Source organism: Chinchilla lanigera, unplaced genomic scaffold (assembly GCF_000276665.1).
Source record: "Chinchilla lanigera isolate Chin_1 unplaced genomic scaffold, ChiLan1.0 scaffold00023, whole genome shotgun sequence".
In the NCBI taxonomy this organism is placed as follows: Eukaryota; Metazoa; Chordata; class Mammalia; order Rodentia; family Chinchillidae; genus Chinchilla; species Chinchilla lanigera.
The window spans coordinates 11,236,408-11,262,443 of NW_004955424.1; the positions used below are offsets into that span (position 1 = coordinate 11,236,408).

General features: G+C 51.6%; 3 protein-coding genes across 9 annotated transcripts; 2 read left to right on the forward strand and 1 right to left on the reverse strand.

Moving 5' to 3' along the window:
- Positions 1–7: 7 nt before the first annotated feature.
- On the forward strand, positions 8–19,394 carry Loxl3 (lysyl oxidase-like 3). 3 transcript variants are annotated; one of them, XM_013514649.1, is made up of 14 exons: positions 8–231; positions 2,184–2,508; positions 3,890–4,053; positions 4,653–4,867; positions 15,942–16,161; positions 16,387–16,567; positions 16,696–16,850; positions 17,089–17,256; positions 17,366–17,528; positions 17,718–17,961; positions 18,066–18,181; positions 18,261–18,397; positions 18,550–18,661; positions 18,861–19,394. In XM_013514649.1, the coding sequence occupies exons 2-14, from the start codon at positions 2,196–2,198 to the stop codon at positions 18,932–18,934; spliced, it is 2,262 nt and encodes a 753-aa protein (XP_013370103.1). In that variant the 5' UTR covers positions 8–231; positions 2,184–2,195; the 3' UTR covers positions 18,935–19,394. The 3 variants fall into 3 exon arrangements, with proteins under 3 accessions (XP_013370103.1, XP_005385549.1, XP_013370104.1); XM_005385492.2 differs by lacking the exon at positions 8–231 and adding an exon at positions 429–780; XM_013514650.1 differs by lacking the exons at positions 8–231; positions 18,550–18,661; positions 18,861–19,394 and adding an exon at positions 429–780 and having other exon boundaries at positions 17,718–17,941; positions 18,261–18,352.
- Positions 19,349–22,763, reverse strand: Htra2 (HtrA serine peptidase 2). Its single transcript, XM_005385489.2, has 8 exons — positions 22,245–22,763; positions 21,954–22,158; positions 21,672–21,866; positions 21,404–21,436; positions 21,070–21,175; positions 20,704–20,773; positions 19,777–19,872; positions 19,349–19,675 (listed from the first exon to the last, which is right to left on the reverse strand). Exons 1-8 carry the CDS (start codon positions 22,739–22,741, stop codon positions 19,510–19,512), a joined length of 1,368 nt encoding a protein of 455 aa, XP_005385546.1. The 5' UTR covers positions 22,742–22,763; the 3' UTR covers positions 19,349–19,509.
- A 117-nt stretch (positions 22,764–22,880) lies between these two features.
- Positions 22,881–26,006, forward strand: Aup1 (ancient ubiquitous protein 1). Of its 5 annotated transcripts, XM_005385487.2 has the most exons (12): positions 22,881–23,163; positions 23,240–23,377; positions 23,459–23,609; positions 23,795–23,979; positions 24,222–24,294; positions 24,384–24,457; positions 24,682–24,748; positions 24,840–24,942; positions 25,062–25,181; positions 25,308–25,423; positions 25,605–25,723; positions 25,826–26,006. In XM_005385487.2, the coding sequence occupies exons 1-12, from the start codon at positions 22,904–22,906 to the stop codon at positions 25,860–25,862; spliced, it is 1,443 nt and encodes a 480-aa protein (XP_005385544.1). In that variant the 5' UTR covers positions 22,881–22,903; the 3' UTR covers positions 25,863–26,006. The 5 variants fall into 5 exon arrangements, with proteins under 5 accessions (XP_005385544.1, XP_005385545.1, XP_013370106.1 ...); XM_005385488.2 differs by lacking the exon at positions 23,240–23,377; XM_013514652.1 differs by lacking the exon at positions 25,826–26,006 and having other exon boundaries at positions 25,543–25,635.
- The last annotated feature ends 30 nt before the right edge of the window (positions 26,007–26,036 follow it).

The window sequence follows — 26,036 nt, forward strand, 5'->3', positions numbered from 1 at the left end:
CACGCCGTCGCCTCTCGGGCAGTGAGAATGGAGCCGGGAGAGCTTCAAGGAGGAAAAGACTAAGGGTCCCCAGACACGCGGGGGGCGCACCGCCTCCGGGCCCTGCCCGCCGCCCTGGGAGCGCACACGTGGCTCCACCGAGGGAAACTGCGTGGTTTCAGCCCGAGACCCTGGCGCCCGGGCGCCGGGGCTGCGTGTGACATCAATACTCAGCGTGACATCAGAGTGAAGGTCGTGACATCACCTGCCGGCTCCCTGGGGCACCCGACAGGGCCCAGTCGGAACTCCAGTCCCCTGGCCGGACCCGCCCGTGGCCCAGTCGGAGTAGAACTGTTTATACCCGCCTAGCCAGGACGTGGAGGAAGGGCAGGGGGCTGGAAGGGTTCCTGCCGCCACAGGGGCCACCGCCCAGGCCGCTCTGTCGTCCCATAGCCGCTTGAAAGTCCAGCTCCCTGACCGCGGCTGCTCGGCCTCCAACCTGCGGGCAAAGAAAGCTTCATTGAGCCGGGAGGGTCAGGGGAAGGGGGGAGGTGGCGCTGCCGCGGCCAGCTCCACGGGGGAGGGGAGGACCTAGAGGAGAGGAGGGAATTGGCCAGGGAGGAATGGAGGGAGAAAGCGGAATGTGGGAGGGCTCAAGGGGACGTGGGAGGGACGAACTGAGAGGGGGGGAAGAGAGGGGGGTCCGGTCTCCCCTGGCCGAGCACTTTTTTTGGGAAGTCCTAGGACTAATCTCGAGAATCAGGACTCTTCTGCAGCCCCTAGGGCCCTGCCCCGCCAAAGGTAGGGGAGTCACACTGCTGGCTTGAGGGAGCGGAGCTGGGGATGGAGAGGATGGTTGAGGGACGGACAAGGGAACGGGGATGATCAGGGATGGAGTCGGGGAAGCCAACCAACTGGCAGTTTTATTATTGCCAGAGGGGAGAGAAACACAGAAGGGTAAGAGAGAAGCGCATGGGGAGGGGGCTGTGGGATGTTCCATGTAAGACTGCGGGGAGTGCCCGCCCACGGCTGGGGGGCCCCTTCCTGAGGCCTTACCCCTGGGCTCCCAAGCCACAGTGTGCCCAGAACAAAGCTGTCTTGTTAAGCGCTTGTTGGGGGAAGCATGTTCGGAGGGCCCCCTGGCTGTGGAGGGGCTGTTCTCAGCCCTGGCCAGAGCAGGCCTTGGCTAATGAGCGATAGCCACAGTGAGCCCTGGTCTTCCGTGACAGTTTGGACAACCCCGCCCCATCCACTCCCTGCCCAGCTGAGGCCTAGCCCTCCCCAGCCCCTTGACCTTTGGGGCATCTGAGTTTTTGTGCAGCGGTTTCTCCATGGTGTCTGTCCTCCCCGCGTGGGAATCTGCCCGGATAGAGCACACATTCAGGGTCTCCTAGGCCCCCTTGCCTGCCTCTCCCCGCAGTCAGCAGAGCTGTCTGCCGTCTGGCCGGCTAAATGGGGTCAACTAGTCTCTCTCCCAGGCCTGCTCTCAGCTCCTGCCACTCATCTTCACACGTGTCCTGCCCTCTCTTTTGCTCCTCCGTCCGTGTGCTTGGTTCCTTCCCTACCACCTTCTGTCCATCTTCAACCTGTCTCTCCCAGTCTTTGTTTTCATTCCTTCAATCCCCCACTCTCCCTTCCTCTCACATCCTGTCTGTCTGGTTCTTCCTCTCCGTGTCTCTTCTCCATCTCTATCTGGACCATTCTCCGACTCCTGGTCTCTAAGCTCTGCCATGGGTCTCTTAAACTGCTAAGTGGGGGTGACTGGAGATGAAGATGGCAGAACTGGCCAGGTGTGGCTGTGCACACCTGTAATCCCAGCACTTGGGAGGCTGACGCAGAAGTTCAAGGCCAGCCTGGGCTACACAGTGAGTTTAAAGCCAGTCTGGGCTACATAGCGAGATCCTGTCTCAAAAAAACAAGCAACAACAAAAATGGCAGAGCTAGGGAAGAACGCTGTGGGACATAACTGTTGTTAATGTTTTATTATTTATAAAAGGGAAAGGAGATCCCCCTCCCTACCCCCAACCTGCGTTTCTAAGGCTGTGCCTCTGACTTTCATCTCTGCCCTCATTTAGTGTGTGTTTCTCTTTCTCTGTCTCTTGGTTCCTGATGCTCTCTCTCTCTTCTCTCCTCTCTCTCTCTATCCTCCCTCCTCTCTCGCTCTCCCCTCTCTCTCCGTCTTTCTCTCTCTCTCTCTCATCCAGGCCTTCCCTGCCATGAGACTTGTCAGTATCTGGCAGTGGAGCCCATGGGGGCTGCTGCTGTGGCAGCTGTGCAGCTGGTGCTTGGGGTCTCCGTCTCCCTCCACGGCCCCCGACAAGAAGACAGGAAGCCAAGGGCTGCGGTTCCGGCTGGCTGGCTTCCCTAGGAAGCCCTACGAGGGTCGAGTGGAAATACAGCGAGCTGGTGAATGGGGCACCATCTGTGATGACGACTTCACGCTGCAGGCTGCCCACGTCCTCTGTCGGGAGCTGGGCTACACAGAGGCCACAGGTTGGACCCACAGTGCCAAATATGGCGCTGGAACAGGTGAGCTGTGCTCTAGGCATAGCCTAGGTATTACCTAATTTGAGCCTAACTGCAAAGAGACAGAATAGCATGATGGCATAGCCACAAGGACACTGGACATCAGGAATAACCCAACATAGTTAATTCCACAGCTGCATGACCTTAGGCTAGTCAGTGCATTCTGTGAGCCTCAGATGCACCATGTGCACAAATTCTAGTGGGTCTCTAAGTTCTTTCCTGCTGCAAACATATGCTTCTACAAAGTCATGCACAAGGGCGTCCCAGATACAGGTGACTCCTTATGATTAAAATACAGTTGGTTTCCAGGGAGGCTGAGAACGGGTAAATAATGTCTGGATGTCCAAAGAAAGCATCACAGAATCCATAGCTAACAAAATCAGATTAAAGGCCAGCAAGTAAACTAACTTAGGATAAGTTTGGGGGTTCAGGAGGTACTTAAGTGCCGACCACAACAAGATGCTCACACCACAGGGACTGTGGGATTGATGTACAGAAGTGGCTGTAACCTGCCGCTAATCCCCCATTCCCATCAGCCAGACCACTTCTGGAATCAAGGGCCACTTGTAGATGCTACATTTCAAGGGGGACAGTAGAAAGCAGCTCCCTCTCTTTCCAGGGAGTGCTGCTCAGATGTGAAAGATTCAAAAACCAAGTTTCAGAAGGAATAGCTGAAGAAGTACGAGGCTTGTTACAAAAAAGAAAAAGCTTCAGGCTGCAATTACATACGTGATGGTTGTCTTCAAATATGGCAAGGACAGTCATGTGACTGAGGGTTTTTTCTGGATGGCATCAAAGTCTAAATTTTGGAGGTCCCGCTTAATTCTAAGAGGAAGTCAGTGATATTCAGTACTGTCCATGCAGAAATGACAGGATGAGCACATGGGAGGATGTCAGGGTGAGCTGAAAGGGTCTCAGATTTCTAAGTCTTACAGACAGGGCAAAGTCCTAAGCGCCCATGCATTGATTGTGCGGGCTTAGGCAAGTTACTTCTCTGAAACCCAGTCTATTCATATAAGAAGGTCTTCTGGCAGCTCTGTTCTAAGAAAGATTAAGTGTACATGCCATGGCAGATCTCCTGGCACACAATAGGTATTTTATTAGCTATCACTGAATGGGTAGGGACTGGTCAGAACTTCATTGTTGATTCTTTGTTTTTTATTCATCCTATTAAATTCTTGAGTATCCCCAGATCACTATCAACTTCCCATCAATTTAGTCCCCTTTCCTCTTCCCCTCTAGGCTTCCTTGTACCTTCTCCACGCCTTTTTCTGCCAGGGTTTTGTGGTCATTATCATGGCCAGGTGTAAGGCCCCCATGCATTACTTCCCTTATCCTTCCGCCCCAAGCTTTTCTGTCCCCTCCCCCATGTCCCCTTCCATAGGCCGCATCTGGCTGGACAACCTGAGCTGCCGTGGGACTGAGCAGAGTGTGACTGAATGTGCCTCCCGGGGCTGGGGGAATAGCGACTGCACCCATGATGAGGACGCCGGAGTCATCTGCAAGGACCAGCGCCTCCCAGGCTTCTCGGACTCCAATGTCATTGAGGTCTGCAGAAAACGCACACATGCGCCAACACACTCACTCTGCCCAGGACGGCCAGGCAAAAGGGCTGTCAGGGTGGCTCTCTGTGGTTAGAGGAGATATTGAAGGGAGGAGATCGCATATGACCCAAGGGGATCCTGTAATTTGCATCGGTGGGAGTCTTGGAAGAGGGGATCAAATGATAGAGTTGGAGAAGCCAAGGATTTCTTTTCTTTAGTCTTAGCACTCAAGTTACTAAACTTAGCATGGGCCTCTCCAGCTTCATTCCCAGTCACCCCAGGGGCATCAGTGCCCTCTCTGCCTGTCTTCCTGTTCTGGGACATCTTCCTCTTTTTCTGTAAAACGCTCCCTCCTGCTCTGGGCAGTCGGGTCTTTCCCACCCTTGATCATGTCTCGGAGCACGGTGGGTCATGTCCTCACTCCCAGCTGCACGAGAACCCCCGCACCCCAGACTGACAGCAAGCACAGGCTCGCCCTCGGCCCTGCCTCAGTCCCATCCCGCTCCTGGGTTTACAGAGAGCACACTCAGTGTTCCTCAAGGATGGCAGAACACGGGAGAGATGCTCCTGGGACTCCTTCCCTGCTTGTGGTCCCATCCCCAGGTGGAGCATCATCTGCAAGTGGAGGAGGTGCGACTTAGACCAGCCGTCGGGTGGGGCAGGCGACCCTTACCTGTGACTGAGGGTTTGGTTGAAGTCAGGCTTCCTGGTGGCTGGTCCAAAGTTTGTGACAAAGGCTGGAGCGCCCACAACAGCCACGTGGTCTGCGGGATGCTGGGCTTCCCTGGTGAGAAGAGGGTCAACACGGCCTTCTACAGGTGAGGGGCTGCGCGCTGAATGGGGTTTGGAGGTGTTCCTGGAGCAGTGGTGCTGAGAGACCTTTAAAGGGTCAGGGGCATGGTGAGGGGAGGTCTGGAATAGTGGGTAAACAGGGAAGCTGCTGTGTTAGGAAGCTGTGTGGCCCTGAAGTGTGAGTCCCCCTAAGGGATCTGAAATGGGCTCTGTGAGGTTCCCATTTTCTCTCGTGGGAGCTGGGCTGGGCAAGAAGCGTCGGGTCTCGCTTCCGCGCACGTGATGTCAGCGGTAGGCAGGCAGATTCTCCTGCCTTGCGAGTTCCGAGCGTCTGGGTGTGGCCCAGGCTGTAAGGCACAGTGATGGCTCTTCCGCACACACGTCTAGGCCAGTGGCCGTTGGGATCCGGGAGGAGCCTGAGAACACTGGGAAAGACTGTCCGGGTCTTTGACCAGTGCCGCCCGCCGGGGGCATCAGTGAGCGCTCTGGAGGGGGGATTGGGGGGTCTCTGGAACATCCTTTGGCCCAGGCTCCCAAGCCTCCGCCTGCCTCGGAGCGTGGTATAGCGCTAGCGCCCAGGTTAAGGAAGCACACTGGCTTGTACATAGAGCGACTCTCTTCTCTGAAGCATCTAATTTGGTCATTTTGAGACAGTCTTTGGGAGGCCGGCAAATATTTGGACATCTTCCCACTGTCTCTGTATAGTTTCCTATTTTGCAAGCCAGAAATGCTTTTCCTTCAGTTCATCCTTAGGTCAGTTTTGCTGAAAGGCTTCTTGACATCCAGATGACTTTCTACGGAGCACGCCACTTCAGATGTGGTCGGGCTGCAGGGTACAGTAGGATGAGCATCTGTAATCAGAGCAGTTCGCTTTGCTTTTCTGTTGAGGCAGCATCCTGGTGCTCGTATCGAACTTGTACTGTAATCACCTAAAAGCAATTCCAGTCTTCACTTGTCTTTAATACTGATAGCCTTTTTGAACCTAAATATATTTTGAGTTAGCACTATTAAATTTGTTTCAATACATAATTTCAAAGTCATTAAAAACCCATCATGATCCCGCAAGATCTTCTTGAGTCTTGACATGATTTTCCATCTGTCCTCCCTCCCAACCTCCTACAATGAGAGGACAACACAGCTATGCCCTCCGGCTTCTTCAGAATAATGGAAAATCATTGTTAAATGCTTATAATCAAAGTCTAACCCTTCCTGCAAAATTTTTCTCCAGATTTGCACCGCACCTCTAATCATTAGTCATGAAGACATAATTTTCAACTGTTCGGGAAAAAAAACAGATCATTACAATAATTTAACCAAGGTTTTGCTATTTTATATATAATGAAATCATAGGAGATTTTGTTAGTCTTTGCAAAAATCCGGATACACTGTTCACAGCCATCTCCAACTCTTCAATTTCATATTTTCACCACAAAAAGACATCATAGTTTAGCATATTTTTTGGAAATCCATTTAGGTCCCTGAGAATTACTATATTTTTTTCCTAAATGCTTACAAACTTTCTATTCAATAACTTACTCTTGAATATTACTTATCTGTAGATTGAGAAATCTTTTTTCTCTCTCTCTCCTTCTCTCCCTCCCTCCCCAAAAGTCAGTGCATTATCTGATCTCTAGTCTTTTCCATATTTGCTCAAATTTTCCTTGACTTGGCAGTGAGACACATATGAAAGTTCTTTCAGCCCCAAGAATATACTTTATCTGGCCTGGAGACTGAAACCATTTTAAAAGAGCTGTGTGCTGTGGTCCCTTACTGTCATCTGCCTTGGGATCATACTTGTCTCTCTGTACTTATTCTTGCCCTTTCCTAATCCAAACTCCAGGTTCAGGATGGTTGGTAAGATTCAATACTGATGTCCAGCCAGGCACGGTAGTGCCTGCCTATAATCCCAGCACTCGGGAGACTGGGACAGGAAAGTTGCTGCAAGTTCAAGACCAGCCTGGGCTACATAGAGAGTTCGAGGCCAATCTGAACTACATAGGGAGATCCTGTCTCAAAAAGAAAAAAAGATGGGTCATAAGTCCAAGCAGTAGGTCATAAGTCCAAACCGTCATTAAATAGGTGGGTCTTTAAACAAGGTGTGTCTGTAGTGATTATTCCAAGTGAAGTGATAATAGCATGAAAAAGGTCTAGGGAGTCACTCATCCAGCATTTACTTATTGAGACCCTACTGTGTCCCAGTTACTGATGTAGACATCAGAAATCCCCGACCTGGTGGGCTAAGGGAAAATCAGAAAATAAGTAAAATGTAAGGATGGTAAACACTGCAATGGGTAAAAATAAACCAGGGAAGGGGTAAAGAAGGAGGAGTGGGGTGCAGTTTTAAGTAGAGTGGTCAGGGAAGGTCTTTTTGAGGAAGAAGGATCACACATGAAAAGGTGCTGGTGTGCGCACGTGTGTGTGTGTGTGTGTGTGTGTGTGTGTGTGTGTGGTGTTGCAAGGGAGGGGAGAAGGCATTTTCGTCATTCTCTAGGAGGACACTGTGGCTGGAGCTGAGTGAACAAAGGAGAAAGCATAGATGTGATATGGAAAACATGGTGAGCCACACAAAGTAGGACCACTGGGGAGACCTTGGCCTTTACTCTATGAGATAAGGAACCTTTGGAGGGCTTTGAGCAGAAGGGTGGCATCTGGCTTCCATTTTTATCATATTACTTTGGATGCTTTATTAAAGATAGACTGTAGGAGCTGGGATGGGCTTGTGCACAACCGTAATCCCAGCACTCTGGGAAGCTGAAGCAGGAGGCTCACAAGTTCAAGCCCAGCCTGGGCAATTTAGCAACTTAGTGAGACCCTGTCAAAGAAATTGAAAATAAAAAAAAAGACTAGGAATGTAGCTCAGTGTGAACATTGTGGGTTCAATCCCCAGTACTGGCTGGTGCTGGGAGGCAAGTAGTAGAAGCAAAAAGTAAAGGTAGCCATGTAGGGGTTATTATCTCTCAAAAGCTAAATAGAGAAAATGCAAGGGGATGGTGACAAGTGAAAACGGTGAAGAATAATCAAATTCTATGTGTAGCTGAAAGCCAACGGGATCTGTTTGAGTTCAGTGTGGTGTGAGACCAAAAGAGGAGTGAAGCATCCTTTGGAGGTTTTGGGCCAAGCTAAATATACAGTTGGCCTCCTCTGATAAAGAAGACAGTTGGTGGAGATGGCGGAGGGCTGAAGGTTAGGAACTTGTCTTTAGATACAGCTGGTACATTTACAGGTCTCGGCCAGGTATGGTGGTGCACGCCTATAATCTCAGCACTCAAGAGACAGAAGCAGGAGGATTACTGCAAGTTTGAGGCCGGCCTGAACTGCATAGTGAAATCTTGTCTCAAAAAGACAAAAGAAATTTTTTGGAGGACTTAAGGACTGGGGATATGGGCCAGTAGTTATATATTAGGTCCTTTAGTGTATTGAAATGGTGAGGCTAACGGTAGGCAATTAAATACATGACTGTAGAGTTAAGTTCAGTGAAAGTATCTAAAGTCCTGAGCTAAAAGTGCAGCCCAGTGCTACAGCATTTGTCTAGCGTGCTCAAGGCACTGGGTTGGATCCCCAGCACTAGGGCAAAATAGAGAGAAACCCAAGCACTGAACACTAGGGAGCTGAAATTTTCAGAACTCAGGAAGATAAGGTGAAATGCAATTAAGTGAGGTAGGAAGAAAACCAGAAAAGTTTGGTGTCCTGGAAGCCAAGTAAAGGGCTCAGAGAAGAGATTGACTGACTGAGTCAGTGATGCCAATAGATCAAAAACCATGAGAACCAAAAATGAACACTGGAGTTAACAATGTGGAAGTCGTTATTGACCCTGACAGAGACTATAATGAACAGGATATATTTAGACGATAGTAAGAGCACAAGAGTAGGAGGTTTATATTGAGAAGCCATGGAAGAAAGATCTAAATGGATAGGGGCCAAAAAATGGAATATTTTTAATGCCATATCTAAGAGTTTTATCTTTGTCTTAGTTTTAAAAAGTTAACCATGAAAGTAGTTGTGTGGGCAATAATAAAGCCAGTTTTTTAAGTCTGCCTGAGCTTCAAGTCAATAGTTTTAAGAGATGGGCCATGCTTGGGAAGTTAGAGAGTCAGTAATTATCCTTGGGTATGCAAAGTCATAAGTAATTTTCACAGAGCAGGAAGGTTTGCTGTACATATGGAATCTCATACTGAATCTTGGATCTGAAGGCAGAGGCAGAAAACATACTAAACCACAAAGGTCTTTCTTAGTGGGGACAGAGATTACAGCTGGGAGATGTTGTAGCTCTGTTTTCTCAGGTCAGGTGAGCCAGGGAGCATTCTGTGGGTTTTTGAGAATTCTCAGGATATGAGGGATATCAAAGACAGACAACTCTGTCCTCCTTAGAGGGAAAAAAGTTGGTCTGCTAGCTTCACAGGAAATCAGTGAGATTTAGGAAATGAGAAAATCAGAGTCTGATGTAGTTATCATTTTTTAACTTGTCTTGGTAGTTATAGAATTGTAAGAGGAAAAGAATGTACAAATAATAAAACTCACTCAGGAGGCTGAGGCAGGATTGTGGTGACTTCGAGACCAGCCTGGGCTACAAAGTGAGTCCAAGGCCAGCCTGAACTGCATAGTGAAACCCTGTCTCAAAAAGGCAATAAAATAATAATAATAATAATAATAATAATAATAATAATATTTACTGCTCTTGAACAGAGAATAGAATTGAGGTTCTAAGAGCTTCAGTGCCATTTAAGAAGTCACTCTTTGATTCATTTCAGTTTGACAGATATTTATCGACTGTCTCCAATTTGCCAAGCAAGGTATAAAGTGCTAAGAATAGCAGGTGGATAAATGATAAGAGAGGTAATAAGGTACCCCGTCACAGAAGGCCTGATAGGCCATGTTAGTAATAGGAAGCCATTACAGTGTTTCCCATTTAATGGGAAGGGCTGTGAGCTGACATGATCAGCTCCATGGTCCCAAAGATTATTTTGACTGCATTTCTGAGAATAGTTTGGAGAAGAGCAAGAGTGAATGAATTGGAGAAATATTTAGGGAGTAAAATTGACAGGACTTGGTTATTGATTTACTTTGGGAGCCAAAGAAGGGAGAAGTCAAGATTGAGTCCTAGGCTTCTGGAGTAGATTTGTTGAGAATTGTGTTTTTATTTTTGGACCCACAATTTATTTTGGATGACTAAGATATCTAAGCAGAACCACAAAGAAGGGAGCGGAATATACAAAGTTGGGTGTGAACGAGACCATAGAAAGAGAAGACCGTGCGCGGAGTGAGAAGAAATGAATGCCTAGGACAGAGCTCCAAAGTCTGAAGGACCAGACAGAAAAGGAGCCTGCAAAGCAGAACAGGAAGAAGAAAGCAGAACCGGGGATAATCCCAGGCTGTTGTAATGTTATGGCAGCCAAAGAAAGAGAGAAGGCAGCAGAGTCAGATGCTGCAGAGAGGTCAATAAGATGAAGACTGAAAAATGTCTGCTGAGTTTAACAGCACAGAAAGTACTGCAGACTGATGAACGTGGTAGAATATGCCTGTGATCCCAGCATTTAGGAGACTGAGGCAGCGGGATCGCTGCAAATTCCGGGCCAGCCTGGGCTACATAGTGAGTTCAAGGCCAGCCCCAACTACAGAGCAAAACTGTCTCAAAAAAAAAAAAAAAAAGTTACTGTGGACTGATAGGGAAAACCAGGGGGAATTGGTTTAGCAGAGTGGAGGGAGAGGATAGGGTGGCAGGTGTGTGCGTGTGCTTGTGTGTGTGTGTGTATGCGCGCGTACATGTAACAGAGATGTATACATATTTAAAAGGATGCAGTTGAGAAGAAGTTGTGTGTGAGAGATGTAAGATTAGATGGAAGTCAGACACAGGCAAGGGAAGTAGCTCAGTGGCAGAGCGCTTGCCCAGTGTGTTCAAGGGCCTGGGCTCAGATCCTAGTACCACAAAAAAAAGTAAAAAATGAAAATAATATTAAACAAACCGTTAGCCAGACGTGGTAGTGCACACCTGTAATCCCAGCTCTCAGGAGGTTAAGGCAGGAGGATCGCCGCAAGTTCGAGACCAGCCTGGGCTATATAGTGAGTTCGAGGCCAGCCTTTCCTACACAGTGAGACCCTGTCTCAAAAAAAATCCACAAAAAAAGGTCAGAAACACTTGAGGGGAGTGGCCTTCAAGAAGAGAGATAGTTGGAAAGTTGTGCAGATATAGATAGGTTTTCATGGTTGATGGTTGAAGGAAGATGGGGGAAACAGGCACATCTGTGAATGAAGAAATGTATATCAAGACAAATGTCAGCACTGCCCCTAAATCAGGACCAGGTCCTTTACTCTTTTATATACTTGTGCAGTATACACACTGTCTTAGTTACTTTTGTCATTGCTGAGACAAAATAACTGACACCCAAAGTTAAAGGAGGAAAGGTCTATTGTAGCTTACAGTTTGTAGAGGTTTCAGTTCATAGTTGGCTGGCTCCAAGGCAGGGTGGCATGGCAGAGGGGCATTGCAGAGGAGAAACAGCTCATGGTAGGCAGAAGGCAGCAAAGCAGCAGAGCAGCAAAGAACAACAACAGCAGCCTGCCCCCTCCTTTTATCCCTTCCGGGCTACCTGCCTTTTGGGTGGTACCACCCACACCCAGGGTGGGCCTTCCCATTTCCACACCCAGAACTATACCAAACCAATCAGTGGCTAATTTAGTAATCACACACTTAATCCAGCACCACACACCCTAGATCCAACCACCTCTGAAAAGTCCCACCTATCATCACATGAGGCTTGGAGGGGAGCAGATATCTAGGTACAAGCCATGACCCATACATCTAATATTTGTAAGATGAAAAGTTCCAAACTACACACACACACACACACACACACACACACACCTTATAAAGTCCTTAATTTAGAGAAGAGGTGGTACTATTGTTGTTGTCACAGTGCTGGTTGATCAAACCTAAGGACTCACATTCGAGGCAAGTGCTCTACCACTGAGCTGTACCCCCAGCCCACAAGGTACTTGTAAATGTCCATACAATTCTAAATTTTTCTGAGTACTACTCCAGTGATCTTTCTGAGTTTATTGGTCAAAGAAACTGCCACATGTATTTCATTTTAGACATGTTTGAGAAAAAGTCATTTGGAGAAAAAATTCCACATCATATTCATATGACGAAATGTTCCCAATTCTTAGTAATGTCTACAGAAAGGGACCCGAAAGTTGTAGACTCTTTGGTAGGAATGGTGGACATTCTGGATGCTTTGACAAAAATACCAATTAAATACATTCTCAGGAAGATGCCGGGGCAGGAAATATGAACCCATTTAAAAAGCACATACTACAGTCCTAGTGTAACTTTTACACAGCATGCTATGTTGAACTATAAATCCTCAAGAGAAACAGCCAAGGAAGAACCTGGTCAAAGAAAGGACAACACACATGATAACAGAGAACTCCATAAACTTACAAGACAGACAAGACATCTTCATCTATAAATAGTTGAACAGGACAAAGAAGGGCCATAAGTGCAGCCTTCAAAATTAAGAGAAGAATGAAAAGAAAAACAGACCTGGCTCCTGTTTCTGTTACTAGACTTAAAGAAGCCTTTTAAAGAATTAAATAAGTCAATTATTTAAGCCAATTAAAGGGAGATTTCTTTCCCTAGATGTACATTTGGGAAATGAGCTCAGTGTGTGACCAAAGCATCTGGGATTGTAACTTGAGCGCGAAGGGTACTCCCAGGCAAACCAAATTAAATGTCTTCAGATATCCAGCCTTGTCCTTGGCCCTGGTCCAGTGACCTCAGGCCTGGACAATGTGAGAAGTCTTTCTTGGAGATAGCATTCAAGAAAAAAAAGGAAAGTACAGCCTCCCCAGGCCTGGTCCAGGCTAGCTCTCCCTGGTCAGTCTGGCAATCCTAATAATCATGACCCTCCCTCGCTCTTCCCCTCCCCTGCAGTTTACCACCAACATCCAGACCCAGAAGTCCTCATTCCCCATTCACCTTAGTGTAATCTCTGAGGGTCCTGGCATTTGGATGCCATCTGTCCTAAGTCCATGGCCCTTGCTGCTGCTCACCCACTTGCTCATGTGTTCATGAGGGCAAACAGCTGTGGCGGGTAGGACTCAGAGCACCTGAGGACACACTATCCTGCCATCAGGAGCCCTTCTTCTGCTGGTCTTGGCTGCACCGGTCTTTTCCACTTGTTTCTACACTGATCCTGACTACTATTATCTTATCCTCACAGAAAGTTGAGGAAGCGAGCGGCCAAAGCCTCAGCCCGACGCCCCAAGTCCCTTGGAAGGTAATGGGGCAAGAGCCCCGGGACCTCCTGAGGCCCCAGGAGGTGGATGGATGGATGGCAGCCTATCCATGTCCATCCCAGACCCCAAACTGACAGATTAGGCATGTGACTTGCAAGATAGTCATTCCTGGGGGAGGGGAGAGAGGGTTGCATGGGGATGAGCAAGCTTGATCTCCAGAAACATGGGAGGAAATAATGCACAACTGATCTGAAACCTCCCATCTTTCTACTTACCCCGAATTCATGAACTGCAGCCTCAGACACCTGCACTCCTCCTCCCGCAACTCTCTGCCTCCCTTAATTTACCCACATCCCCATTCTTTCTCCTCCCTTGGCCTTTCCTCTGACTTCCTCTCCTCTCCCCTGCTGGAGTTTCCATAACTAGACTTCCCATCGCTGTCACTCAATCAGGAGAAACAACCTGAAGTCCTGGATGTACACATGCCCATGGTGTTCAGCAGCCAGTGTTTGGGAAATCCTGCCACCCTTCGCTTTCCCCTTCCCACACATTGCATGAAGGGTCCTTCTTCAGAAACAGAAGAACCCTCTACCTTCCCTAGACCACATACCTAACCACTAGCTCCGCCATCTTTCTCCTTTTTGCAGACCAATCACCAAGCTTAAAGTCAAACCCAAGTCCCGAGTGGGCAGGGGGCCAATCAAGAGGTAAATGAAGTTGGGGCTGGGTGGAGAGGTGAGGGAATGCAGAGGCATGAAGTTAGGCGAGTCCGACTGTGGTCAGGGAGAGTACAAGAGAGACGTGTTTGGCTGACAGAGGAGCAGAAGCTGTGAGAAAATACCTTCCAGAGTTTTAGCGGAATTTTTAAGTAACACTGACTGTATGTTAGTCTCTGGGCAATTATGCTGTTGGATTTTTGGTTTTATTCCATGTTTATCTTCTTTCACTGAGTTCTAGTAAGATAATCTGGCACCTTTCTCCAGATTCCATACTTACCTTTCCACTAAGAGGTTGTTTACCTAAAGGACCAGTGATCCCATCCTACCTTTATTTGATTCATTTTTAAAGTGTTACCTGTTTGCCTTCGATAGAGGGAGAGTCCCCTTTGGTGCCTTTCCAGGGATGAAATGAAAAGCACAGTCCCTGCCTCTCTGGCTCAGTCTACACAGTAAGGCTCCCTGTTCCAAAATTTCCCTCCTGGGCTCTTCCAGAACTCAAGGGAGTGGGACTCCTCCAACCCTTCTATCTAATTTCTTTCCAAGAGGCAGTTTGCATATTAAAAGTCTCCTTGATAACTTCTTCAGCAGTGACTGAGGTTCAGAAAATTCATCCCTTTCTGTTGTCCCCTCCTCTCCTCAGCAAGTTGCAGCACCCAGTGGCTCTCTGGCCCTCACTCCCCAGCTTCTCCCTCTGGTGGCTGGCTGCAAAGGAGCTCAGAATTTAAGGGCGTCCTTGCAGTGCCCTTCTGGCTTAAGGTCATCTTTGCCCAATATGGCCATACTTTGGCCTTTCCTGGCCCTCATATTACAGCACACTCTGCTGTTTTTGTTTTATTAGTCACAGGGACAGGGAAGCAAGGAGTTTAGAAGGTAGATGTCTTTTTTCCTGTGATGCCCTCTGCGACTTATTTTCAGCCAAACAGAACTGTGGGTGAGTACCTGATCTCTTTGATCTTCAGGATCCATTTATCCTGAGCTTCCAAAGGTATTCTGTGAAGTCTCCAGGCTTCCTTTGCCTGCGTTGTTTACTACAAGTAACTTTTCCTCCTCCCTCTGTCTTGCTAGCAGAGGGAGGCTTCCTGGCTTCAAGTAACTCTTTTCCTCCCTTCCTGTGACAAGCGATAGGGCACGTTGCTGCAATAATCCACCACCAGATCAGGCTCACCGGCCTGTCCCACCAGTGCCAGGTCTCCTGTGCTTCCCTTTCTCACTGGGCTTGACCCAGCTGTTTTGCCAAGAGGGTGTTTCTCTTCTACACACACCTCGCTACAATCTCTCATCCCAGTGGTGTCCCCTTTCTCTCAAGGATCTCTTTGCAGTCTCCAGGCTTAATCATCCCTAGTTCAGTCCCGTTTTCCAGCTCAAATGGCTGTGGGACATTGTTAGGTTGGAACAGCAGAAGCGTGGACTACATCTTTTCAACAGCTCAGCCCAAGTCTTGGGTTGTCTGCCGTTTTGTTATTCCCATCCACCATCCTGCAGGCTGTGCAGTCCCTCCAGCTTCTGCCTGTCCTGCGTTCATACATCCTCATCCCTGGATATGCCAGCGCCACGCCTTCTGAAGGCCACCCTTGGTCTGTCCTTTCTGTAACTGCCCGGCATACTTTGTACTCAGGATTTCTCACCTGGAAGCCCCAGTGGCCTCTGAGAAGCCATTGAGAACCAAGACTCCCCCTGTCCTTTGCACCTCGACTTGTTATTTCAGTCTCAGGGTAATATAACAGTCTGCTCACTTGGCAGTTCAGGCCTCCTGTTCGTGTCAGCCGCTCCTTCCTGATCATCTCTTCCTCTCAGTGGTCGTGGCTTCCCATTTAATCTGCATAGCGGCCTTAGCCTCAGCCTCCTTCCCAGTGAACAGCCTGAAACCACTAGAAATAAGGTGTCATCGGGCAAGTCAAGACCGGCCATCCTTCTAGGCCTCTTCCTCGGTAGAAGGTCCCCAAGGGCCCTCCTGTGTGGGTAGTTGAGGCTCTTTTGGCCTTCACACTCAACAATCCCTTTGTTTCTTCTGAGGGAACTGTAATAACCAGGGGAAGTGAGGGGTACGCGGCCATGAGGGGGTGGGGGCCTGGGCTGGCGGAGGACTGTGAGGCAGGGCGGTGCGAGCACTGTGTTACCCTACTGCGTCTCACTCCTGTGCCCTCAGGTTGCTGGCCCAGCGGCAGCAACACTCCTTTGGTCTGCATGGAGTGGCATGTGTGGGCACAGAGGCCCACCTCTCTCTCTGTTCCCTGGAGTTCTATCGTGCCAACGACACCACCAGGTGTGCTGGTGGGGGCCCTGTGGTGGTGAGCTGTGTGGCCGGCCCTCTCTACTCGGTGTCCAGCGGCCAGAAGAAGCAACAGCAGCCCAAGCCTCAGGAGGAGGTATGTGAGACAGACTACGACCTTTCCTAGCCCAGATGGAAAACCCCTGGCCTGGCCACCCCCTCAGTAGCACAGTCCTGACCTTTGAGGACAGAATGGAACCTTCCTCGGGGGTGACCCACACACCCGACATACCCACTGCCCCCTCCCACCAGAATCCTTTACATCTCCCAGGTCTGCCTAGCCCTCCCGGGTATTCACCTCTGCTGGGCACATCTCTCTTAGGCCCGAGTGCGCCTGAAGGGCGGCGCCCATCCTGGAGAGGGCCGGGTGGAAGTCCTGAAGGCTGGCACGTGGGGCACAGTCTGTGACCGCAAGTGGGACGTGCAGGCAGCGAGTGTGGTGTGTCGAGAGCTGGGCTTCGGCAGTGCTCGAGAGGCTTTGACCGGCGCCCGCATGGGGCAGGGTGAGGGGGCAGGGGAATGGGGCAGGGCAAGGAGGTTCCCACTCGGGAGTAAATTCCTGAGAAAGTGAGGAGTCCCCTGGGCAGTGAAGGTGTAATTACAACCCCCTGAGCTATGACTTCTGGCCTAGGCATGGGTGCCATCCACTTGAGTGAAGTTCGATGTTCTGGCCAGGAGTCCTCCCTCTGGAAGTGCTCCTCCAAGAACATCACTGCTGAAGACTGTTCTCACAGCCAGGATGCTGGGGTCCGATGCAACCTGCCCTACACTGGGGTGGAGACCAAGGTCAGTCATCCTTTCCACCTTGGCCCCGGCCTCCATGTCTCGTTCGGTCTGGTCCTCAGCTCCAGAGTATAGGCTGGTGGTCCCCAGTACGTTGTCCCAGCCCCCTACCGTCCCAGAGTTCCCAGCTGATCCCACCACCTGCCGGCCCTTTATGTGCGTGAGTCACTTTTTGCCCCCTTCCCACCACAGCCTCTCACCACTCAGCTTCCCTGAGTGCTTCCGTTCTGTGTCACTACAGATTCGACTCAGTGGGGGTCGCAGCCGACACGAGGGGCGAGTTGAGGTGCAAATAGGGGGACCTGGGCACCTCCGCTGGGGTCTCATCTGTGGAGATGACTGGGGAACGCTGGAGGCGATGGTGGCCTGTAGGCAGCTCGGTCTGGGCTATGCCAACCACGGCCTGCAGGTAAGTAAGGAGAGGAACCAGAGCCATTGTCTCAGAGCCTGTGCTTTGGGCAAAGGACTGTGGAAACGCGTCCCTTGGCCCAGGAGGCTGAGCCTACTTATGCCCCCAGGAGACATGGTACTGGGACTCAGGGAATACAACCGAGGTGGTGATGAGCGGAGTGCGCTGCACAGGGATGGAGCTATCCCTGGACCAATGTGCCCACCATGGCACTCACGTCACCTGCAAGAGGACCGACACCCGCTTCACCGCTGGAGTCATCTGTTCTGAGAGTGAGTGAAGGGCAGGGGATAGCGGGCCAGGGAAGGGAGGCTCTGGGCCAACCCCTGGCAGGGAGAGAAGGGGCTGTCATCTAGCAGGGTGCTTCTTCTCCAGAGAACCACTCCCACACTTGGGAATGGAAGCACCTCGTCCATCCCTGCCCCTCACAGTGACTTCCACCACTCTCCTTTCTCATGCAGCGGCCTCTGATCTGCTGCTGCACTCAGCGCTGGTGCAAGAGACCGCCTACATCGAGGACAGGCCCCTGCACATGCTATACTGTGCTGCGGAAGAGAACTGCCTGGCCAGCTCTGCCCGCCTGGCCAACTGGCCTTACGGCCACCGCCGTCTGCTCCGATTCTCTTCCCAGATCCACAATCTGGGACGAGCTGACTTCAGGCCCAAGGCTGGGCGCCACTCCTGGGTGTGGCATGAGTGCCATGGGTGAGAGGGTGGAAGGGATCAGGTAGAAGGGGAAGGCCGCAGGGAGCAGGTGCGCCTGCGGGGCCCAGGGAAACAAACGGATTCCCTTGTCCCTTATCCCACAGGCACTACCACAGCATGGACATCTTCACTCACTACGATATTCTGACCCCCAATGGCACCAAGGTGGCGGAGGGGCACAAAGCGAGTTTCTGTCTCGAAGACACTGAATGTCAGGAGGGTGAGTTGGGGCCTAGAGTGGACTCTGGCATCTCCAAAGCACAGCCTTTCCTCCCCCTGACAAATGCCAATCTCCTCAGATGTCTCCAAGAGGTACGAGTGTGCCAACTTCGGAGAGCAAGGCATCACTGTGGGTTGCTGGGATCTCTACAGGCATGACATCGACTGCCAGTGGATTGACATCACAGACGTGAAGCCAGGAAACTACATTCTCCAGGTGCCTAGGGTCTGGCGCTTCTGGGGGGTGGGCAGGAGTCTTTTGCTTTTTCCTTTCCTTTTTTTTTTTTCTCTTGGTGGACAGGCATCTCAAAGAGACTTTGGATTTGACGGTTGCAGCTGGGTCAAGTGGCCATTCTCCCCCATTCGCAGGTGATCATCAACCCCAATTTTGAAGTAGCGGAAAGTGACTTCACTAACAATGCAATGAAATGTAACTGCAAATATGACGGACATCGCATCTGGGTGCACAACTGCCACATCGGTATTTAATGGGAAGGGGAACGGGTGATTAGGGGCTGGGAGGGAAAGGCTTTCAATCTCTCTTCCTTAAGCAAAGTCTGTGTCTTCCCACCCACTCCTGGACCTCTGTCTATCCACTCCTACCCCACCCTCCCCACAATGGGTCTGCCTTCCTGCCTCCGGGCAGGGCACCACCCACACTGCCGCCACTCTGCTTTCAGGTGACGCCTTCAGTGAAGAGGCCAACAGGAGGTTCGAGCGCTACCCCGGCCAGACCAGCAACCAGGTTGTCTAAAGTGTCACCACCCTCCTCTTCAAACCACCACTGGCCCCAGTGGCAGGGGTCTGAGGCTGCCATTACCTCAGGAGCTTACCGTGGAACCCTTGATGGTAGCAGGCCCGCCGTATCCATCCACCATGGACTGTGGATGTGGAAATGACGGCGTCATGGCCCTTCTTCCTCGACTGGCTGTCAGTATCTGTGCCAGCATGGAGAATCTCTGTTCTGGGCCCAGCACGGAGCACAGCAAGCAGCAACTGACTAAATTCCCAGAACACCAGATGGCAGCAGCTCATTGTCTTGAATATGAGGTCAGGACGGTCAGCTCCCAACATCTCCCCTCGGTTCAGGGGAGATACAGCTTTACCTCTAGTGTTTTGGTGGGGGAAAAGATCCGGCCCCCTCCCCCCCATGTCTGACTATAAGATGTTGCTAGGTATAATTTTATTTTATATAAAAAGTGTTTTTGAGATTGTTCAGGGCCCAGGGATTGGTTGGAGGGACCTGCCCCCCACTGGTTCATTGGCTCCCCTAGGCTAGGAAGGCAAGGAGGAAATCAGAGCAGGAGCCTCACACTCTTGATAATGCAGTCATTCTGTGATCTCAGGGGTCACATATAAAGTCAGGGTTTCTGGTCCCCGCCGGATCCGCACTGCCAGCTGTGACTGCGTTCGCACAGCTTCATAAACATCTTCAGCATTCTGTACCAGCTGCTCCCCAATGGCCAAGATCACATCGCCAGGCCGCAGACCAGCCCTGCAGAGGATGGACAGAGAGAAACCAGGCAGTGCACAGCCCAGTTCAAGGACACGTGTACACTTCCCCCGCCCCGCCTCACAGAGCACTCCCTCCCTCACCTGTGTGCAGGGGAGCCCAGGATGACCTTATGGATGAGTACACCATGCTGAACATCAGGAAAGCTTGGTTCTCGAAGCTGTAGCTCGGCAAGGATGCTGAAAGGACACAGATAACCTGTTAGCTACACTTAGGAACTCTCCCCGTCTCGGGTTTGCCTCAAGTCTCTCATCAACACACTGGTAAATGTGTGGCCAGGACACATACTAAGCACTCCAGATACAAAGACAGCTCATTTTCTGTCTTCTAGCAGTTAGAAAGTAGGATATGTATATAAAAGAAAACTTGATTCCAAATGACACAGTGTTAATTCAAGAACACTGGTATCATTCCAGAATCCTAACAGAAGCTTTAAGAAGAGGGTAGAACTTAAGCTGGGCCTAGAATGATGGGTCTGATGTTAACCATACAAAACAAGAAGAGTGTAAAGACACAGGTGTGGAATATCAGGTGGGCTGAAATAGTATTCCTGTGGGAAGTAACAGAAGCCAACTCTGGAAGGTTTAGTCAGGGGAAAAATGCCCTTAAGAGCCACATGATGGTGCACGCCTGTAATACCAGCACTCAGGAGGCTGAGGCAGGAAGATCGCCAGGAATTTGAGGCTAGCCTGGGCTACAAAGTGAGTTCAAGGCCAGCCTGAACTGCATAGTGATACCCTGTCTCAAAAAAAAAAAAAAAAAAAAGAAAGAAAGAAAGAAAGAAACAGAAAGCCCTTAAGTGCCAGGGGTAATGAACTTAAGGCTTTGAATGACAGTGGTGACAAGATGGAATCAGTCTGGTGACAAGAGTGCCAGATGGAGTATGGTGAGAAAATCAAAGTAACTGTAGAAGCAGCTCATCTTAGATAAAGACGAGCAAAAACAGAGCCTGACAGAGGACCCTGCTGCTCAGCACTGATTCTACACATCACACTCATTAACACTCATACCTGGGAGTAAGAGTCAGCATCATCACCCCAATGTAACGGCGCTGGGATCCACTAGTTCCAAACCAGGAATCTGTGAAAGAGGGGCAATGAGCCCCCAATCCCACTACATCCTTCTTTTCCTTCCCTTTCCTCCCAGGGAACGTTCCTTCCCATGTCCCATCCACCACTTTTAAAGAACCCCTTGCTGGGCATGGTGGTACACGCCTGTAATTCCAGCACTCGAGAGGCTGAGACAGGAGGATCACTGCAAGTCTGAGGCCAGTCTGGGCTACATAAGTGAGTTCAAGGCCAGCCTGCACTGCATAGCGAGATCCTATCTCAAAAAGACCAACAAAAAGAACCCCCTTTTCCTGCTACCAGACTCACTTTTCTTTTCCCCACGTCGCAGAAACTCTTTAAGTCGATCAGAGGGGATGGCAAAAGAGATTCCAGCAGTGACCTTCATAGTGTTCACACCAATCACCTCTCCATCCTGCAGGGACACAGCCCCCTGTCCCCTAGCCCAAACAGACTGCAGGGGATGGGGGCATCTGAACGAGAGAATCAGGGACTGTTGAGGGAACTGCTTGCATACGGGGAGATAGCAAACAAGACACTGACCGCACAGAAACTGAACCAAATTTTCCTGAATTAGAGGAAACCCACCCCTTCCATACTGACCTGGGGCAGGGATTCTTAGAAGGAAAGATATCACACTCACCAGGTTAACCAGAGGACCTCCAGAGTTTCCAAACTGTAGGACAAGGAAAAAACATGGAAGAGATCAGGAGATTCTAAACCTGGGGGCATAACCCAGAAGTAAGCACTTTTCCAGATTCTCTCCTTCCTCAGCCAGTAAACCAGTGGCTACACTTTTGCAGCCCAACATCAGTATAACTGCTCATCCAACACACACCAGCTGGTGCTGTACCACACAGCACCTCCGCTCCCCCAACCTAGCTTGTCGTTCTTCTCATATAGGGACATACATCAATAGCTGCATCAGTCTGAATGTATTCCACATTGGCTTGGGGAAGTCCCAGGTCTCTGGCTGGACGCTGGGCAGAGCTGACAATGCCAGATGTGATCGTGTTCTGCAGCGCAAAGGGACTTCCCATGGCGACAACAAACTCGCCTTGCCGGACATCTGCTGAGCGTCCCAGGGGCAATGTGGGGAGAGGCGCCTAAAGAGAATGGGTACAAGAGACCTGTCATCTGGAGACAGGAGTAAGTGAACAGTTGCGACCAGACCTAGCCTACTACGACCCCACCTTGGTTTGAATCCTCAGCGTGGCGATATCTGCCACAGGATCCACAGCTGTCACCATGGCCTCGTATGTGTCACCGCTAGGCAGCCTCACACGGACGCGGCGCCTATCAGCCACCACATGGGCGTTGGTAACGATGAGCCCATCGGCAGCCACCACGAATCCTGAGCCGTTTGAGATAGGGACTTCGCGGCCCGAAAAAGGGTGCCTGGTACGGGGAAAGCGCTGGTAGTATAAAGAAGCTCCTGCCCTCTGCCTGTGGCTTCCACGCCTCCCTATCTATCCCACCATTACCGGTCCAAGATCTCGATATACACCACGGCAGGCGCAGTCTTCTCCACCACGTCTGCAATGAAGTTGTACTGGCTCCGGGGAGAGGTGGGTGGCGGAGCAGGGACAGCTGCGAGGACGGCTGGTGGGCTCCGACCCCAGCCCCACAATAACAACACCACTGCGCCCCCGGCGCCGAGCGCCACCGGCAGCCACGAGTGCGGACGGGCTCCGGGGGTCCCCGAGGCCTCCTCGATCTGGGGATCAGGAGTCTCCGCAGTCAGTCGTGCCCGGGTCCAAGACGTCAAATATGCCCGAGGTTCAGGGATCCCCAAAGACAACCGCGCTGGGAGACTGGAGGTCCCATGAGTCCCCCGGGCCCAGGGGTAAGGCGCTGCTGACGTCAGGAGGGCCCGAAGGTCAGGGGTCAACAGGGGTCCCTTCCCGCAAAGAATGCCACCCAAAGCCCGCCACCCCCTGAGGATCCAGCCTGCACCCCGCCCCGCCCTCAGTGCAGCCATCAGCTCCACCTCGGCTGCCTACTCGCCCGCCCAACTCGGAGGCGGTGCCCAGGATCAGAGCAGGCAGACAGCGGGACCCTGGGCACGCCGGAACCTAAAGTCCTGGAGAAGTGCACGCCGGGACCCAGGATTCCCGGGAACCAGCTCCGCCCCGTCCCGCGAATGCTGGGAATTGTGGTCTCCGCCGGACGCGAGTTGTCAGGCGCCCCGGGGCCGCAGGGCATGCTGGGTCCGCTAGCCCTTCCGGGGCGCCTCCGGACTTCGGGTCACGGCACCTTGGCGGATGCCCAAAGTCTCAGCCTTCCCAGGAGCCCCTGCGGCCCGGCGCGAAGATGGCGGCGGCGGCGGCCGGGCGCGCCTAAAACAGCTGTGATGGAGCCTTCCCCGGCACCCGGGCCGGAGCGGCTCTTTGACTCGCACCGGTAAGAGCCCCAGGGAAGAGGCGAGCTCTCCCTTCCTCTCCGCCTTCGGTGCCTGATCACCGCCTCTTCCCCGCAGGCTCCCGGGTGACGGCTTCCTGCTCCTCGCGCTGCTGCTCTACGCGCCGGTCGGCTTCTGCCTCCTAGTGCTGCGCCTCTTTCTTGGGATCCACGTCTTCCTGGTTAGCTGCGCGCTGCCTGACAGTGTTTTCCGCAGGTTCCGACTCGGGCGCTGAGGGAGTGTCTGGGCTGGGCCGGGCCGGGGCCGCGCAGTCACCACCAGCACCCCTGCCCGCAGGTTCGTGGTGCGGACCATGTGTGCGGTGCTGGGGCTTGTGGCGCGCCAGGAAGCCTCCGAGCTCCGCGATCCCCGCGTCAGGGTCCTCGTTTCCAACCACGTGACGCCTTTTGACCACAACGTAGTCAACCTGCTCACCACCTGTAGCACCGTGAGTGGGGGCGAGGCCGAGAGCGCCACCGGGTGGCTCCCCGGGCCCGTGCCCTGGGTTCACCTGCCCCGTTGAGGTCTCCCTTGGGGGAGGGTGACCCTTGCCCTCGCCTCACTACACCGGTTACCGTTTTTCTCATTTCCTGCCGGTCTTTTCACCTTGCTCTCTCTGCTCCCTGTCCCCAGCCTCTACTCAATAGCCCTCCCAGCTTTGTGTGTTGGTCTCGGGGCTTCATGGAGATGGACAGGCGGGTGGAGTTGGTGGAGTCGCTCAAGAGATTCTGTGCCTCCACGAGGCTTCCCCCCACCCCTCTGCTGCTCTTCCCCGAGGAGGAGGCCACCAATGGCCGGGAGGGCCTCCTGCGCTTCAGGTGAGCGAGCACAGGCTACGGCTGGGTAGGCTGGTCCGAACTACAGGCCTTTGGGTATTCCCAACCTTCGGCCTTGATCCCACTTCACCCCCGGGTCATTTTTTTCTGCCCACTTTTAGTTCTTTCCCCCCGAATCTCTTTCCTGTTTATCTGCCTGTGCAGTGTTAACGATTTCCTGTTTTAGTCATAAGTGTTGCTGGTGGGGCTAGCTGGACTCCATCCTGCTCTCCTTTCTCTTCCAGTTCCTGGCCGTTTTCTATTCAGGATGTGGTACAACCTCTTACCCTGCAAGTTCAGAGACCCTTAGTTTCTGTGGTGAGTGTGTGTTGGACAGGGAATCGCTGGGGTTTGGGGAGAAAGTTTCCCTGCCCTGGCCCTGGCCTCACTTCATACCCTCCCCTCAGACGGTGTCAGATGCTTCCTGGGTCTCAGAACTGCTGTGGTCACTTTTCGTCCCTTTCACGGTGTATCAAGTAAGGTATTAACTGTCCTCACTCTTTGGTGGCTGGGGAGAGGCTCACATCAAGGTCAAGGAGCTAGTGACCTCTGCCCTGTCCGTTCTGTAGCTTTTTTAATGCCAAGGTCCCACCACATAGGCAACACTGTTGACTATGTCCCCACCCTCACCACCACTGTTCCCTGAAGCGAGGTACCAAAGTGGGGAAGGGATGACCTAATATGGCCCTGGATTGTTTTTTGCAGGTGGCTTCATCCTGTTCGTCGCCAGCTGGGAGAGGAGAATGAGGAGTTTGCGCTCCGCGTACAACAGGTGGTAGAGAACGCAAGCAGGGTGGAGGTGTGCGTCCCTCCTTAGGGAGAGGCTGTCGCTCTCGATACTTACAGCCTTCCACTTCTCCTAGCTGGTGGCCAAGGAATTGGGCCAGACAGGGACACGGCTTACTCCAGCTGACAAAGCAGAACACATGAAGCGACAAAGACACCCCAGGTCGCGCCCCCAGTTAGGTGTGTGGTCTCTTTTTGAGCTTTTTCAACTTGTGGCAATTTCTTCCCTATTACGAGTCTGACCAGCCTCTTCCTCCTAAGTCTCCACTTAACCATGTTTCTGAATTTTGGTTTTTCAGCCCATTCTTCTTTCCCTCCCTCTCCTGGCCCTCCTCCTGATGCGCAGTTGGCCACGCTGGCTCAGAGAGTCAAGGAGGTTTTGCCTCATGTGCCATTGGGTGTCATCCAGAGAGACCTGGGTATGAGAAAGGGTGGTCTCCCACAAAGTAACAGACAGGGAAGAGAAAGCGGGCCCTGAAGGAAGGCTAAGAAGGAAGAGGTGAGCAGGGAATGGACTCCCCTCTCCTCTCTTCCTTTCTTCCCAGCCAGGACTGGCTGTGTAGACTTGACCATCACTAACTTGCTTGAGGGGGCTGTAGCTTTCATGCCCGAAGACATCACAGAGGGAACCCAGTCCCTGCCCACAGCCTCTGCCCCAAAGGTGAGACCCAGAAGCAGTCAAGTCCAAGACTTGGGTAGCTTGGGGCAGTCCTCACTCCCTCTTCCTGACTTGTCTTTCGGATCATGAGACCCTAGCACAGTGCCTCTCTCGCAAAGTAGGCATATGGTGCGTGTTTGTTGATGATGACTGCGCAAGCCCTCTGACATTGTGATCACCTCAGTTCCCCAGCTCTGGCCTGGTGACCCCTCAGCCCACAGCCCTAACATTTGCCAAGTCTTCCTGGGCCCGTCAGGAGAGCCTGCAGGAGCGAAAACAGGCTCTGTATGAATATGCAAGAAGGTGAGGGGTTAGATGACAGTGAGTAGAAGGGGCAGATTGGAGAAGGGTGTTGTGGAGCCAACATGATGAAGCCTACATGATGTCTTTCCCCGTGTCCCACAGGAGATTCAGAGAGAGACAGGCCCTGGAGGCTGACTGAGCCCAAAGGATGGTACCCAGAGCCGCAGGACGGAGACTGGGGGCAGCCCTCACCCAACTAAAAAAAGGCCGGATGAGTGGGTGGTAAAAAAAGGGAGGGATGGGGCTCCCCCAATCTCACATTAAATACAGGGTTTTCACTCAAGGTCTCTGTTGCCTCTCTGGGTTTCAGAAT

Coding starts and splice junctions, on each gene's coding strand:
- Aup1 (XM_005385487.2), top strand. CDS start 22,904: ATGCTGGGAATTGTGGTCTCCGCCGGACGCGAGTTGTCAGGCGCCCCG. Junction 23,980..24,221: donor GAGGGCCTCCTGCGCTTCAG/GTGAGCGAGCAC, acceptor TTTCTCTTCCAG/TTCCTGGCCGTTTTCTATTC. Junction 25,424..25,604: donor CCACAGCCTCTGCCCCAAAG/GTGAGACCCAGA, acceptor TGATCACCTCAG/TTCCCCAGCTCTGGCCTGGT.
- Loxl3 (XM_013514649.1), top strand. CDS start 2,196: ATGAGACTTGTCAGTATCTGGCAGTGGAGCCCATGGGGGCTGCTGCTG. Junction 16,568..16,695: donor CGGCGCCCGCATGGGGCAGG/GTGAGGGGGCAG, acceptor CTTCTGGCCTAG/GCATGGGTGCCATCCACTTG. Junction 18,662..18,860: donor GGTGCACAACTGCCACATCG/GTATTTAATGGG, acceptor CTCTGCTTTCAG/GTGACGCCTTCAGTGAAGAG.
- Htra2 (XM_005385489.2), bottom strand. CDS start 22,741: ATGGCTGCACTGAGGGCGGGGCGGGGTGCAGGCTGGATCCTCAGGGGG. Junction 21,867..21,953: donor CGCTGAGGATTCAAACCAAG/GTGGGGTCGTAG, acceptor CATTCTCTTTAG/GCGCCTCTCCCCACATTGCC. Junction 20,774..21,069: donor GCGACGTGGGGAAAAGAAAA/GTGAGTCTGGTA, acceptor CCTCTTTCACAG/ATTCCTGGTTTGGAACTAGT.